The 15,442-nt window shown below is 47.1% G+C and overlaps 1 protein-coding gene across 3 annotated transcripts in view; it reads left to right on the top strand.

The window, feature by feature from the left end:
* Positions 1-15,442, top strand: part of XRN1 (5'-3' exoribonuclease 1) — a 216,361-nt gene that overhangs the window by 116,400 nt on the left and 84,519 nt on the right. For all 3 annotated transcript variants that reach the window (XM_073579098.1, XM_073579099.1, XM_073579097.1), the window contains exons 24-25: positions 3,566-3,681; positions 5,569-5,715. In XM_073579098.1, coding sequence (XP_073435199.1) covers positions 3,566-3,681; positions 5,569-5,715 — 263 coding nt within the window. The remainder of the gene's footprint in view (positions 1-3,565; positions 3,682-5,568; positions 5,716-15,442) is intronic.

The following is a 15,442-nucleotide window of genomic DNA, read 5'->3' as shown; positions in this document are numbered from 1 at the left end:
CGATCACGATCGACACTCTGAGGCGCCTGGGGTGGTTAGTCAATTTACAGAAGTCCTCGACTACCCCGAGTCAGTCTCTGACCTTCCTGGGGATGTTATTCGACACCTCCAAGGGTCTGGTGATTCTCCCCAGAGACAAGGCACTGGCTCTCCGTCTGGAAGTTCACACACACCTCCGCAAGTCCCCCAGATCTCTCCGGTATGCCATGAGAGTACTTGGCAGGATGGCAGCAGCAATGGAGGCGGTACCGTTTGCCCAGTTTCACCTCAGACCCCTTCAACTGGCCATCCTCAAGTCCTGGGACAGGAATCCGTTCTCCCTCGACAGGGAGTTCCGGTTATCAGCAAAAGCCAGGAGGTCCCTGCACTGGTGGCTCGAGCCAACCTCGCTTGCAAGGGGAAAAATCTTTTCTCTCCGGTCAATGGAAGGTTTTGACCACCGACGCAAGCCTTATAGGTTGGGGCGCGGTGCACCTGCATCACAGAGCGCAAGGCAGGTGGTCACCAATGGAAGCGACCATGCCCATCAACATCCTGGAAATCCGGGCCATCTTCCTGGCGTTGAAAGCCTTCCATCACTTGCTAGCAGACTCTCATATCAGAGTACAGTCGGACAATGCCACGGCAGTGGCATATGTGAACCATCAAGGCGGCACCCGCAGCATCCAGCCGATGACCGAAGTAACACGTATCCTACAATGGGCAGAGAATGCGAGGTCGGTACTCTCTGCGGTCCACATTCCGGGTGTGGACAACTGGGAAGCCGACTATCTCAGCCGACAAGGAATGGACTCGGGGGAGTGGTCTCTTCATCCCGAAGTTTTCTGTCAGATCTGTCATCGTTGGGGCACCCCGGACGTGGATCTGATGGCATCCCATCTCAATGCCAAGGTTTCCAATTTCATGGCCAGGACGCGCGATCCGCGGTCGCTCGGAGCAGATGCCCTGGTTCAGGACTGGACCCAGTTCCAGCTTCTGTACATTTTTCCACCTCTTCCCCTGATCTCCAGTGTCCTGAGGAAGATCAAGCAAGAGGGAGTTCCCAACCATCCTGATCGCTCCAGACTGGCCCAGGCGTACATGGTATGTCGACGTCGTGCAACTCACAGCAGACGCTCCCTGGCGTCTCCCCACACGTCCCGACCTTCTGTCGCAAGGCCCGTTCTTCCACCAGAACTCAGGAGCTCTCAATTTGACGGCGTGGCCATTGAGACCTGGGTTTTGACCCAAGCAGGTTTTTCACCGGAAGTCGTTAAAACCATGATCAGGGCTCGAAAGCCAACTTCAGCCAGGATTTACTCTCGTACCTGGAAGGTTTTCTTCACATGGTGCGAATCTCGTGGGCAGATCCCACTCCCCTATTCTCTTCCAAGGGTCCTCGGTTTCCTTCAGTCAGGCCTGGACGCTGGGCTATCCCTGGGCTTGCTGAAGAGCCAGGTGTCAGCGCTTTCAGTGCTCTTTCAGAGGCGTATTGCTAACAAGCCGCAAGTGAAGACTTTTCTCCAAGGGGTTTCCCGATTGGTTCCCCCCTACAAACGTCCGTTGGAGACGTGGGACCTCAACCTGGTCTTGACAGCACTACAGTAACCTCCTTTTGAACTCCTTAAGGAGGTCTCACTCCGCTTTCTATCACAGAAAGTGGTTTTCCTGGTGGCGATCACCTCGCTACGCAGGGTGTCTGAACTTTCAGCTCTTTCCTGCAGACAACCCTTCCTGGTTTTTTCATCAGGACAAGGTGGTTCTACGTACAGTCTCATCCTTCCTTCCGAAGGTTGTGTCCAGCTTCCACCTCAATGAGGAAATCTCACTACCGTCCCTTTGCCCGGCTCCCGTTCATAGGGTGGAGAAGGCTCTGCATACGCTTGGCCTTGTCAGGGCATTGCGTGTTTACGTGTCTACCACTGCTCCTTTCCGGAAGTCTGATTCACTTTTCCTTCTTCCAGACGCTTGACCTTATCAGGGCATTGCGTGTTTACGTGTCTAGCACTGCTCCTTTCCGGAAGTCTGATTCACTTTTCCTTCTTCCAGAAGGCGTTCGCAAGGGTCTACCGGCTTCCAAAGCCACCCTTGCTAGGTGGATCAAGTCCACCATTCAAGAGGCTTACCGCCTCAACAATTCTCCTCCTCCGGCCGGTATCACGGCACACTCTACGCGGGCGGTAGGGGCCTCTTGGGCCATTCGGCATCAGGCCTCACACATCACGTGTGTAAGGCGGCCACTTGGACTAGCCTGCACACATTTACAAAACACTACCGAGTGCATACCCAGTCCTCAGCGGATGCGAGCCTGGGTAGACGGGTCCTGCAGGCGGCTGTACCCCAAGTCTAGGGGACTGTCAGCACAATATTCGTCCACTGCTTCCCGCCCAGGGACTGCTTTGGGACGTCCCACGGTTCTGTGTCCCCCAATAAAGCGACAGAGTAAAGGAGATTTTTGTGTACTCACCGTAAAATCTCTTTCTCTTAGCCTTTAATTGGGGGACACAGCTCCCACCCTGTTGCCCTTGCGGGCCGTTGTTACGGTTGGGTTCTCATATTGTTGTTTGAGCTCGTTTATAGTAGCCTTCTTACAGGCATGGTTATGTTTCTGGTATTTTCCTCCTAATGCTTTTGCACAAAACTGGAGAAGGCTGACGCCGTCCAGGGGTGTATACTGCAGAGGAGGAGCCAAAGTTAATCTTTTTCAGATTATGCATAGTGTTGCCTCCTAGTGGACAGCAGCATAACACACACGGTTCTGTGTCCCCCAATTAAAGGCTAAGAGAAAGAGATTTTACGGTGAGTACACAAATCTCCTTTTTTCCTTGGTTTCATGTTTGCCAGCAGTATTAATAAAAAAAAAATGCCAACCTGTCGATAGTCAGTATATCAAGATTATTTTTTTTTTTTTTTTTTTATTTTGTAATGCAGTGTATGTCTTAAATGAATCTAGTGCTAGGCAGTCATAACATGAGTATAAGTGTGTGATTTTCCCCAGGGGAGTTACAATTTAAAGGCGTTCACTACTGGGCAACTGCTGAAACAGTGCAGAACCTCAATTAAAATAAAAGCCCTGTATACTCAGGTCTTGCAGCGCCGCCATTAGGCCGGGGTCAAGAGACGCTTCCACAAGTCTCGAACGTCAATACCCGGCACTGCCGCCGGCACTCGTGACCGGAGAATTCAGCTGCGTAGAAATACGTGCAGCTGCACACTTAAACCCGAGTGCCGGCGCCAGTGCCGGCTATTGACGTGCGAGACTCGTGTGAGTTCCCCGCAAGTCTGATCCCTGGCCTTACACTGATGTCGGCACCACTGTTCCCAGTGCTTGATGTGACTTTTGTAACAGCCAATGAGCGACCGCTCGTCAATGTAAGGCTTTATTATTCCGTCTTAGCAGACAACAGTCTTGATGGAGTATTAACGAGCTGCGACCAATCATTGACTTTAACCATCACGAGACACAATGTCACAACAACTCCAGGAGTAGCGCTACTGCAGGAAGTGAGCATACATTGTTTTTATTGGGGTCCGGAATTAAGTGGGCAAGCCCTTTTTAATGATTTTCTATTTTTTTTTTTTGTAGAAATATTCAGTAAAATATAATCCTGGCTATGTCTTAGCTAGTCGACTAGGAGTTAATGGATACCTCGTTTCAAGGTTCACTGGAAGTATTTTCATTGGCCGGGGATCTAAAAAAAAGTGAGTATAATTGCAATTGAAAATATTTCTCTTACATTGTTTAAAGGGAACCCATCACCAGGTGTGTGCCACTGGAAACTCCCACAAGTGACGGCGTTTTGGTAACTAGACCCCTCAATGAACGTATCTAGATGTGTAGTGAACACCTTGAACCCTCAGGTGCTTCACAGAATTTTATGATGTTGAGCCATGAAAATAAATAAATCACATTTTTTACACAAATATGGTTTTGGCCTCAAATGTTGTTTTCACAAAGGTAAAAAAACTAAAAGCTCAGTGGAAATTAAATGAGCGAAAATTGGCCAATTTGTACCTGGTGATAGATTCTCTTAAATATTATGAAAATTAATATTTAATATACTTTATATGTATATTTTATATAATTAATATATCTAATATATAAAACTCAATGTGTGTGTGTGTGTATGTATGTCCGGGATTGGCATCCACACCGTCACAGCTACAGCCACAAAATTTGGCACAGTCACATGTCTGGACCCCGAGAGCGTCATAGGCTATGTTGTGAGGCAAAATTTTAAGCCCGCGCTTTCCAATTCACCAAACAATTTTGCCCCTATCTACATAATTGGGTAAAAGTGTATGTATTGACATCTGCACCGTTGTAGCTACAGCCACAAACTTTTGCACAGTCACACGTCTGGACCCCGACAGCGTCATAGGCTATGTTGTGAGGCGAAATTTTAACCCCGCGCGTTCCAATTAACCAAACAATTTTGCTTCTATCTACATAATGGGGGAAAAAGTGAAAGGAAAAGTGTTGGAGGCAAATTGACAGCTGCCAGATGTGAACAAGGGGGACTTAAAGAATGAGAGCGATGGCGCCAAAGAGTATATACCGTACAGTTGCTAAGATGGGGCCCTGACATGGGATACTCACCACACACGGGGATATGAACACACCCACAAAATGCGCCACACACTACCACGTGCTTCAACACATATACCTCCCTCAGCACACATTACACCACACATACACCAACCTCGCCACATAAAAGTCGAAACACAAAAGTCGCCACTCAAAACTCGCCACGCTGTCCTAGAGCTGTTTAAAAGATGAAAAATGAGCTGTGATTGGTTGCTATTATCAACAGTTTTCTTTGTAGACAGTTGTGGTAACAGGCCTATTATTATCATTTCTATGGTGTTATCGTCCTTCTGTAAGGCTGGAAATAACACAATTTATTACCGTGCCAACACAGACCACCCTCTGACACAGACTGCAGGGGGAGCCCAGTATCACACAGGATAGGATTAGATACACGGCTCAGCAGTCAGTATAACACAGGATAGGATTAGATACACAGCTCAGCAGTCAGTATCACACAGGAGATGATTAGACACATGGCTCAGCAGGTAGTATCACACAGGATAGGATTAGATACACTGCTCAGGAGTCAGTATCACACAGGATAGGATTAGATACACTGCTCAGCAGTCAGTATCACACAGGATAGGAATAAATACACGGCTCAACAGACAGTATCACACAGGATAGGATTAGATACACAGCTCAGCACACAGTATCAGACAGAATAGTATTAGATACACTGCTCAGCAGACAGTATCACACAGACTAGGGTTAGGTACACGGCTCAGCAGTCAGTATCACAAGGATAGGATTAGATGCACGGCTCAGCAGACAGTATCACACAGGATAGGATTAGATGCACGGCTCAGCAGTCAGTATCACACAGGATAGAATTAGATGCACGGTTTTTATGTGCAATATAATTATAATTTGTTATAACTAACCACAGTTGGTTACTATGCCCAGGCAACGCCGGGCTCTTCAGCTAGTATAATATATAAAATATAATGAAAATATTCATCAAGTACAGTATAACCATATGTGTAATTCCCCTTTAGTCCACATGGAGAGCAAAAAGCCAATGTGGGTCTGAATTTGAAATTCAATAAGAAGAATGAAGAGGTTCCTGGTTACACTAAGAGAGTTGGTACAGAATGGACATATTCCTCCTCTGTGGAGCAGGTTCTTGCTGAGTATATTGAGAGGTAATATTGCCATGTCATAGAAAGCTATTATATCTTTACTATGTTTGTTTACATTGGTTTTATTTATATGGAAAACTTTTGGTTTCTGCTCAGATATGACTTTTATCCATGTCTTGGGTCTTTTGTCAATTAGAGGAAGTTCTTAATCCCATCTATTCACCAGTGATAGGAATTAATCCCAACGCAAGCCTTGTTGTTTATTATCATAACTTTGATTATGCGTAACCATAACTATGCCCTGTGCATGAAAAGAATAGCAGGTTTAATTAACCCCCGGAGTTATTTTCGTTTTTTGCTCCCCTTCTTCCCAGACCTATAATAGCTTTTTTATATTTCGGTCAAAATGGCCATGTGAAAGCTTGTTTTTTTGCGTGACGAGTTGTACTTTTAAACAACACCAGCACCATTGGTTTTAACATATTGTTTACTGGAAAACGGGAACAAAATTCCAAGTACGGTGAAAGTGCAAACCCACAGTTGTTGTTTTTTTTTTTTTGTGTTGCCTTGCGATTATGATTTTCCAGGTCATTACGAGTTCATAGACACTAGTCATGTCTAGATTCTTGTTTTATTTAAGTGGTGAAAAAAATTCCAAAATTTGTTTGAAAAAAAAAAAAAAAAAAAATTTGCCCCATTTTCCAATACCTGTGGCATCTCCATTTTTCGTGATCTCGGGTTGGGTGAGGGTTTATTTTCTGCATGCCTAATTGATGTTTTTAATGATAGAATTTTGGTGCAGATATGATCTTTTGTTCGCCCATTGTTGCATTTTAATGCAATGTTGCGATGACCAAAAAAACGTAATTCTGGCGTTTTGAATTTTTGTCTTGTTACTCTGTTTAACGATCGGGTTAATTCTTATATTGATCGAGCAATTCTGAGTGCGGAGATACCAAATATGTGTATATTTGATTTTTTTATCTTTTATTTTGAATGGGAAGAAGGGGGGGGGGGGGGGGTGATTTGAACTTTCATGTTTTTATTTATTTTTTTAAAGATTTTTAAAACTTTTTTTTTACTTTTTGCATGCTTCAATAATCTCCCTGGGAAACTAGAAGATGCAGCACTTTGATCGACTCTGCTACACACAGGCGATGATCAGATCACCTCTATGTAACAGAATTGCTCACTTGCTATGAGTGCCAAGCACCATGCAGCGCTCATAGCAATTCGACAGTGACAACCATAGAGGTCTCCTGGAGACCTCTCGTTGTCAAGCCAGCCAATTGGTGCCCCACGATCACGTGACGGGGTCACCAATGGGCGTGATTTCCTGCGCGCTTGCCGAAAGTGCTAGTTAAGTGCCGCAGTCAGAAATTGACAGCGGCATTTAACGGGTTACCAGCCGCAGGCGGATTTACATTCCACCCGCGGCTGTTGCGGGCACATGACAGCTGATCTATACAGCTGACGTGCTTGGAAAGGTGTGGGCTCAGCCCTAGAACCCACACCAAACGGGGAGTCCGACATCTGCGTACATTTATGACAGATTTCGGAAAAGGGGTTGAGTCACAACACACATTGCTGTTAAAAAAAAAAAAATCTCTTAACAGGTATAAATGTTCGCAGAAAATATTTAAAGGGGATAACTTGAATAAATCCTTTTCCTGGTTCGCTTGTACCCTATTCAGTTCATACTGAGCAGAAGAGATTGTGGGAGGTATTACAAGACGGAACATGTGACAGCAGCGGCTTCTCTTTATTGGCTCAGCTGTCGCATTGCTGCTTTTATAGTCTGCTTCCCTACTGCTGTGTTCAAATAGTCCATTACTACTTTCCAGCTAGACTGGAATCCTTTTTCTCCCTAAAAATGTGTGCTGAGTGACATGACATCATGAGTTAATCGTGACAGGGAGGGGCCTGAAGAATGCGGTGTCTGATTTCACGTACTTCTGCACATCACCATCATAATGAACAGTGCAGGTTTCTGCTAGCAGTTCAGGGGTTAATCTGTTCAGTTGAGAGCTCCTGGTGCTTTCCTGCTTTGATGATCTCAGCTGTTCAGTGTTGGCCATTCTCCTGTGTTTTATATACTCCCCTCTAGCAATCAAAGATTGCCAGTGTTAGTTTCATACTGCCTGTTTCTAAAGTTGGAGGTATTGGTTGTGTTAGGAGGTGTTTGGAGTGTTGTTCAGAAGACTGTTGCTTGGTGATTTGTTTGTGTGCATATCCTCATTCTCCTCTTTGGTTTTTCCTTCCTTTACTTCCTGGTGTTCCACTCTTTTGTATGGTTTGTATACTCTAATACACTACATCTACCCTGGGTGGGGGAGGGAATAGATAAGGGCTGATTTAGGAGCTCAACAAGGCCCCACTATCTTCAGCATCAGAAGTAATCCGGGAGCAGGGATGGCTGGGCGCCTCTAGCTTTAGGGCTAGGGAAGGAGCCCCTAGCCACGGGATATCCTACAACAGTGCCGTGACGCATATGAGATTAGCATGTAAATAAGAGTAATATGAAAGATGGTGTGATGTCTGATAAGCATTGATCGACGGATGTATTTGTGTTGACTATACATTGTGTGTGCATGTGTGTGTATGTATGTATGTGTGTGTGATAGAGATATATATATATATATATATATATATATATATGTGTATAAATATATATATATATATATATATATATATATATATATATATATATATATACTGTATATATATATATATATATACTCGAATATAAGCTGAAATTTTCAGCCCAAAAAATTGGGCTGAAAGTCCCCCTCTCGTCTTATATTCGAGTCATATACAAAGGGGGTCGGAGGGGGGGGCGGGGTTGTCAGGTCATACTTACCCGTCCTGACGCTGTGTCTTGAGCCCCCAGCTTCTCCCCGTGCTCTCTCTTCCTGCCTTCAGCGGTCACGTGGTACCGGTCATTAAAACTCACGAATATGCGCATATTCATGAGTTTTAATGAGCGGTGCCACAGGACCACTGAAGGCAGGAAGAGAGAGCACGGGGAGAAGCTGGGGGCTCAAGACACAGCGTCAGGACGGGTAAGTATAGCGATACTCGCCTGTCCTGCGTCCATGGCTGCTTGCTGCTGTCTGTCATCGGTCAGTGACTTCAGACAGCAGAGGCGCAGTGACGTGGTTACTGCGCGCCGCGCCCCCTGCAGTCTGAACGTCACTGACTGATGACGTGGCAGATAGCGGTGAACAGCCATGAACGCAGGACACGTGAGTATCTCAGGTGCCAGCAGTGACACCGGCACCTGGCACCCAGCGACAGAGAGGCATGTCATTTTCTTTTATTTTTACATGCAGCAGCACATGGGGGAATAATCTATGGAGCTTCTTCTGGGGACACCATATGGGGGAATAATCTATGGAGCATTTCCCACACTAGGCTTATACTCTAGTCAATAAGTTTTCCCAGTCCTTTGTGGCAAAATTAGGGGGGTCGGCTTATACTCGAGTATATACGAATATATATATATATATATATATATATATATATATATATATATATATATATATATATATATATAATATATGTATTTTTTTTTTTTAGAGAATATGGATGTTAACACCAAAACTTTCTCTCCACTCATGGTTAGTGGTTGAATGAAGCCATTTATTGTCATACTACTATTTTCTCTTAAGTCATAACTATAACCCAAAACATCCAAATGAACATGATCAAAAGTTTACATACCAAATTTCTTAGTACTGTGTATTGCCCCCTCTAACATCAATGACAACTGGGAGTCTTTTGTGGTAGTTGTGGATGAGGGTCTTTATTTTCTCAGATGGTAAAGCTGCCCACTTTTCTCGACATGAACTAGGCGCTTGAGATCTCTCTGGCTCAATGATACTGAGGTCAGGAGACTGAGATGGCCACTCCAAAACCTTCAATTTGTTCTGCTGTAGCAAATGACAGGTCAACTTGGCCTTGTGTTTTGGTTCGTTGTCATGTTGGAACATCCAAGTATGTCCCATGCGCAGCAGTATTTGCTGATAACGTGCTATATTCATCTTTCCTTCAACTTTGACCAAGTTTCCTGTGCCTTTGTAGCTAACACATCCCCAAAACATCAGAGATCCACCTCCGTGCCTTACAGTTGGAATGGAATTCCTGTCATCAAAGGCCTTGTTGACCTCTCCAAATGGTTGTGGCCAAAAAGTTCAATTTTGGTCTCATCACTCCAAATTACCTTGTAGCAGATATTTTGAGGCTTGTATCTCTGCTGTTTTGCATATTGTAGGCAAGATACTTTGTGGCATTTGCGCAGTAATGGCTTTCTTCTGGCAACTCGACCATGCAGCCCATTTTTCTTCAAGTGTCTCCTTATTGTGCATCTTCAAACAGCCACACTGCTTGTTTTCAGAGAGTCCAGTATTTCAGCTGGTGTTTGTGGGTTTCTCCTACGCCTCCTTGGGGGACACAGGAACATGGGTGTTATGCTGCTTTCCACTAGGAGGACACTAAGTGAACACAGAAAAAGTTAACTCCTCCTCAGCAGTATACACCCTCTCGCTGGCTGAGATTTCTCCAGTTCTTGCTTAGTGTCTATAGGAGGCACTTGGGTCTGGCTTCAGACCCCATCGTTTTTCTTTTCAATTTTTGAATTTTTTTCTGTAAATTTTTATTTTTAATTAACGGAGTGAAGGGGGCGACGGATTCCTTTCAAGTGTCTGCTCTCCCCCGAACCAACAGGCGAGAACGCGGAGTATACCTCCCCGTACCCTCTCCTGTGACGATTGGGGCATACTTGATTCTTCAGGGCGACGGTTCCTTCACGGTCCCGATCTCCCCGCACGGATAAAAGGGCAAGTGCACGGAGACAATTGAGCGCTTCTGATGGCCTGAATCAGCCCCATAGCCTCTCCATCCCCCTGCCTATAGGGAGAATGGATTGAGGTATACCCCTTTAAGAACTCCTCCAGCTCTGCTGCATCGCCGGGAGGATGAGATTTGCAGCTGGATCCCGGACAGTGCGGCCTGCATGAGCACCTGATCAGAGCCACGGGGTTGGGTCCTGGTCCCTGGGAGAAGCGCTGACCTAGCATCAACGGCGGTACGTCGGCGCCTCGTCGCGGTTCCCCGTTTTGCCTTTCATCCGGCGCTCAGCACTGGCAGACCCAGAAATGTAGTCCCCGGCTTTTCGGCTGGACTAGGCCGCAATTTACATGGCTCCGCCCACCTTTGGGGCCACCGCCCACGTCCTTTGCGCTTCTCGCTCTGAACGAGAAGCGCCCTGCTAGTCTCGGGGGCCATGTCTTATACCTCAGCCTGCTCTGTGAGGGCTGCGGGGGGCGCGCACTGACTGACAGCACCTGGCGACGCTACAGGGCCTCCGATATTCCTCCTGGGGACACAGCATCAGGACCGTGGGTTAGCTGCATGTGCCTTAGGAAGAAAGTTTAACCCCTTCTCTGCACATTCACATCATCTGCAGCCCACGCTCTGCCTGTAACCCTTTTGGGGGCACTATGTCTGAATCTAAGGAAACCAAACATGCTACTAAGAAACACAATGCGTTCTTTACCACTTGTGCCACTTGCAAGATTGCCTTGCCCAGTGCCCAAACTAATCCGTTATGCACAGATTGCAACCCGGCTTGTGCTCAAACGCCATCTGCCGCCGCTGCCACCGGGCCTTTTGAATGTAGTCCCCCTGAGTGGGCTGCGTCCCTGTCACGGTCTGTGGAGTCACTGACCAAGGCTATAGACTCCCTCCAGGTCTCCTCTTTAAGTCAGAATGTGCCTTTGCCGACCGAGGAGGGCTCTTGCGACGGCCAGGAACCATCCACCAGCAGGGATCGTACTCGTTCAATGGATGATCAGGTCTCTAGAAAGCGAACCCATGACGCGTCCCCCAGTCACGCTTGCGCTTCAGCATCTGTGAGCTCTGTCTCTCACTCTCCCTCTACTAATGTTTGCAGCGAACACGACTCTGAATGCGAGTCTGACACGTCAGTACCCCAGAATCTACCAAATGACCAAGAATCACTTGATTCTCTTTGAGTCAGTCCACAAGATTCTGAGGTTGGACGAGGAGAATATTCCCGCTCTGTAACACGTTGTTTCTTTTGAAAAGACTAAACGTGTGCCTGGAGTATTTGCCAGCCATCCGGAGTTTAAGGGCATTTTCCAGAGACATAGGGACCGGCCACATAAACGGTTCTCAAGGCAAAAGTCTATTGAGGCTAAATACCCTTTTGCTCCAGAACTAATGAAAGATTGGTTACAGTCCCCTTCTGTGGATCCTCCTATATCGCATCTTGCTTCTAAAACATTTCTTTCCGTTTCTGAAGGTTCTTCAGTCAGAAACCCCTCTGATCGTCAAATTGACTACCTTGCTCGCTCAGTCTTTGAAGCTTCAGGAGCGGCAGGCTCTCTTTCCATCTTTCGCGGCGACTTGGGTGGCTAAAGCTATGGTGGCGTGGGCAGAGGTGTTAGTTACTGCTATCCAGGATAGCTATCTTCCTCCGGAGGCAGCCAGTCAGTTCATGCTGGAGACTTTGTAGTGGACGCCTCTTTAGATGCCACCAATTGTGCTGCGCAGGCAGCCGCAAATGCAGTCTCCGTTAGAAGGGCCCTATGGCTCCGCGACTGGAGGGTGGATTCCACTTCCAAAAGATCGTTGACTTCTCTGCCTTATCAAACTGGTCGTCTATTTGGAGAGAAACTGGATCAGCTCATTTCTGACGCTACCGGGCGGGAAGAGTAAATTCCTTCCCCAACAAAGGCCCGTCCGGCCGTTTCGGAATCAATAGCCGACTCGTTTTCGGCCCATTCGCAACAACTCCAGCTGGTCCTCCACAACCTTCTCTTCTGGATCAGGTCGGTCCCCGCATGGAGACAGAGGTTCCCAGGTCTCATACAGACCTAACCGCTCTTGGAAACCCAAGCCAAGGGCATCTGGATCTAGGGGAGCCATATCCCATAGATCCTCTACACAATGACTTGTTGCGGTATCCGGCGGACACCGACAAAGTTGGCGGTCTACTTTCGTTCAGTCAGACCTGGCTCGCGGTCGTCCACAATGAGTGAGTCGAAGAGCTGGTGTCCTCCGGATACAAAATAGTTTTCTCCCCCCACCGACACGTTTTTTTCTGGTGCTCACCTCCCAAAACAAAGACCAACAGCTTTCCTTCGGGCCGTTCATGCACTTCAAAGGGACGGAGTCATCATTCCGGTCCCTCCGGTTCCAAAGAAGGACGGAACGATGCGGCCCATACTAGACCTCAAGCTGTTAAATCAGTTTGTCAGGGTACGGCGATTCAGAATGGAATTTCTCCGTTCAGTCGTCGCCTCCATGGAAAGAGGAGAGTTCGTTCCTAGCATCCATCAATATCAAGGATGCTTACCTTCACATCCAATTTGTTCATCTCACCAGCGGTTCCTGCGCTTCGCAATTCGCGAAAATTGGCACCACACCATGGTATCCAGTATAGAGAGCAAGGAGAGAGGAGTTTTTCTAAAATCACCCACTGTTTATGTAAGTCGCTGTACCTCCAGTCAACTATTCTAGTCAGGAGAATGGCATGATAATATCTTTTGAAGCTAGGAAGTCCTGTGCCCCCCTGTGTCTTGGGTCTGGTCAAAACCGAGAGCCTAATTCGGGGTCTACGAGCTCCCCAGACAAAACTATTAATAGCAGATTGTAACCGATTAAATAGTCAGGAATTGCTATTGGGACTGTTTGAAAAAGATAAAGAAAGCGGGGGAGAATGTCCATTTTGATGACGTTTATACGACCAAAACATGAGAGCTGAGATCTATTGTATTTTTTAAGATCCAATAGAGTTTTGTGTAAAAGTGGGACATAGTTTAGGGAAAAAAGATCCACTTTGTTTCTGGAGATCTGGGGATTTTATAGCTTTATCTTTCCATTTAAAAGGGAATGAAGCCCGGAGTCTCTGGACCAGGTCATCAGGGAGAGATATATTAAGTGCCTCTGTCTTTGAATAATTAACTTTAAAGTTAGATACTTCTCCAAACCTTTGGAACTCTCTCATCAGCACTGGGAAGGCAATGGTCGGGTTAGTGATATAGATCAATAGGTCATCTGCATAGATAGATAGACAGTTTAACATGATTCCGACCAACCTGAAGGCCCTTGATATATCAGGAGCATTCCTCAGTGCGATTGCAAGATGTTCCATTGCAATAATATAAAGTAAGGGCGAAAGAGAGCATCCCTGATGTGTGCCATTAGCTATTTGTAAGGGGGATGACAAAGTACCATTAACTCTAAGTCGGGCTGTGAGGCCTTGATATAGTGCCAAAGTCGTCGCCTCCATGGAAAGAGGAGAGTTCGTTCCTAGCATCCATCAATATCAAGGATGCTTACCTTCACATCCAATTTGTTCATCTCACCAGCGGTTCCTGCGCTTCGCAATTCGCGAGGAACGCTTCCAGTTTGTTGCCTTGCCTTTCGGACTCGCCACCGCCCCCAGAGTCTTTACCAAGGTCATGGTAGCTTTCGTGGCCATTCTTCACACTTGGGGGAGTGGTGGTACTTCCGTATCTGGATGACCTACTGATCAAGGGCCAGTCCTTTCCAGCCTGCGAGGAATCCGTAGGTATCACAGTAAATACACTTTCTCGCCTGGGTTGGAAGATAAACTTCAAAAAGTCTTCTCCAGCACCGGCTCAGCAGGTTTCCTTTTTGGGAATGATCTTGGACATTTCCCGCGGGTTGGTCATTCTCCCTCCAGAAAAGGCCCGAGCCTTACAACAGAGAGGGTGGTCTCTTTCCCGACCAGTTTCTCACTCCATACGTTTCAGCATGGGGATTCTCGGAAAGATGGTAGCAGCGATAGAAGCAGTCCCATTCACACAGTTTCATCTCCGCCCTTTACAACATGCGCTGCTGTTGGCTTGGGACAAGATTCTCCCTAGACCGTCGGTTCCTTCTGTCCCTGCGGGTCAGACAAACCCTCAGGTGGTGGACACTGAAATCCTCCCTGAATCAAGGGAAGTCTTTTCTCCCAGTACGATGGTTGGTGGTGACAACCGACGCAAGTCTTGTTGGCTGGTGTGCGGTTTTTCGCCACCACACGGCACGGGGTTGTTGGTCCATTCCAGAGTCACGTCTCCCCATCAACATCTTGGAGACATGAGCGATCAGACTAGCCCTACTGAGTTTCCATCATCTCCTTGCATGTCACCCCATCAGGATCCAATCTGACAACGCCACATCTGTGGCGTATATCAACCGTCAGGGGGTACCCGGAGCAGGATGGCCATGCACGAAGTGAGTCACATCCTCCGTTGGGCCGAGACCAACTATTCGCCCATCTCGGCGATCCACATCCAGGGGGTAGAAAATTGGGTGGTGGATTTTCTCAGTCACCAGGGCCTGTCTCAGGGGAGTGGTCTCTTCATCCGGAAGTTTTTCAGCAGATTTGCGGTCGCTGGGGGACTCCGGATGTGGATCTCATGGCGTCAAGACTAAACAACAAAGTTCCTCGATTCATTGCCCGATCGCGCGATCCATGCGCGATTGGAGCAGATGCCCTAGTTTTGCCGTGGCACCAGTTTCGACTCCCGTACATTTTTCCCCCTCTTCCCTTGCTTCCAAGGGTCATCAAGAAAATCAGAGCAGAGGGGGTACCAGTGATCCTAGTCTCGCCGGATTGGTCGCAAAGGACATGGTACGCAGAACTAGTCCAACTTATCGCCGACGTTCCCTGGCGACTTCCAGATCGCATGGATCTACTCTCACAGGGCCCGATTTACCGCCAGAACGCCAGGGTCCTGTCCGTGGCCGT

This window comes from Dendrobates tinctorius, unplaced genomic scaffold (genome assembly GCF_039654945.1).
Source record: "Dendrobates tinctorius isolate UK_male_01 unplaced genomic scaffold, ASM3965494v1 ptg000060l, whole genome shotgun sequence".
Taxonomy (NCBI): Eukaryota; Metazoa; Chordata; class Amphibia; order Anura; family Dendrobatidae; genus Dendrobates; species Dendrobates tinctorius.
This window is presented reverse-complemented; position numbering and strand designations above follow the sequence as displayed.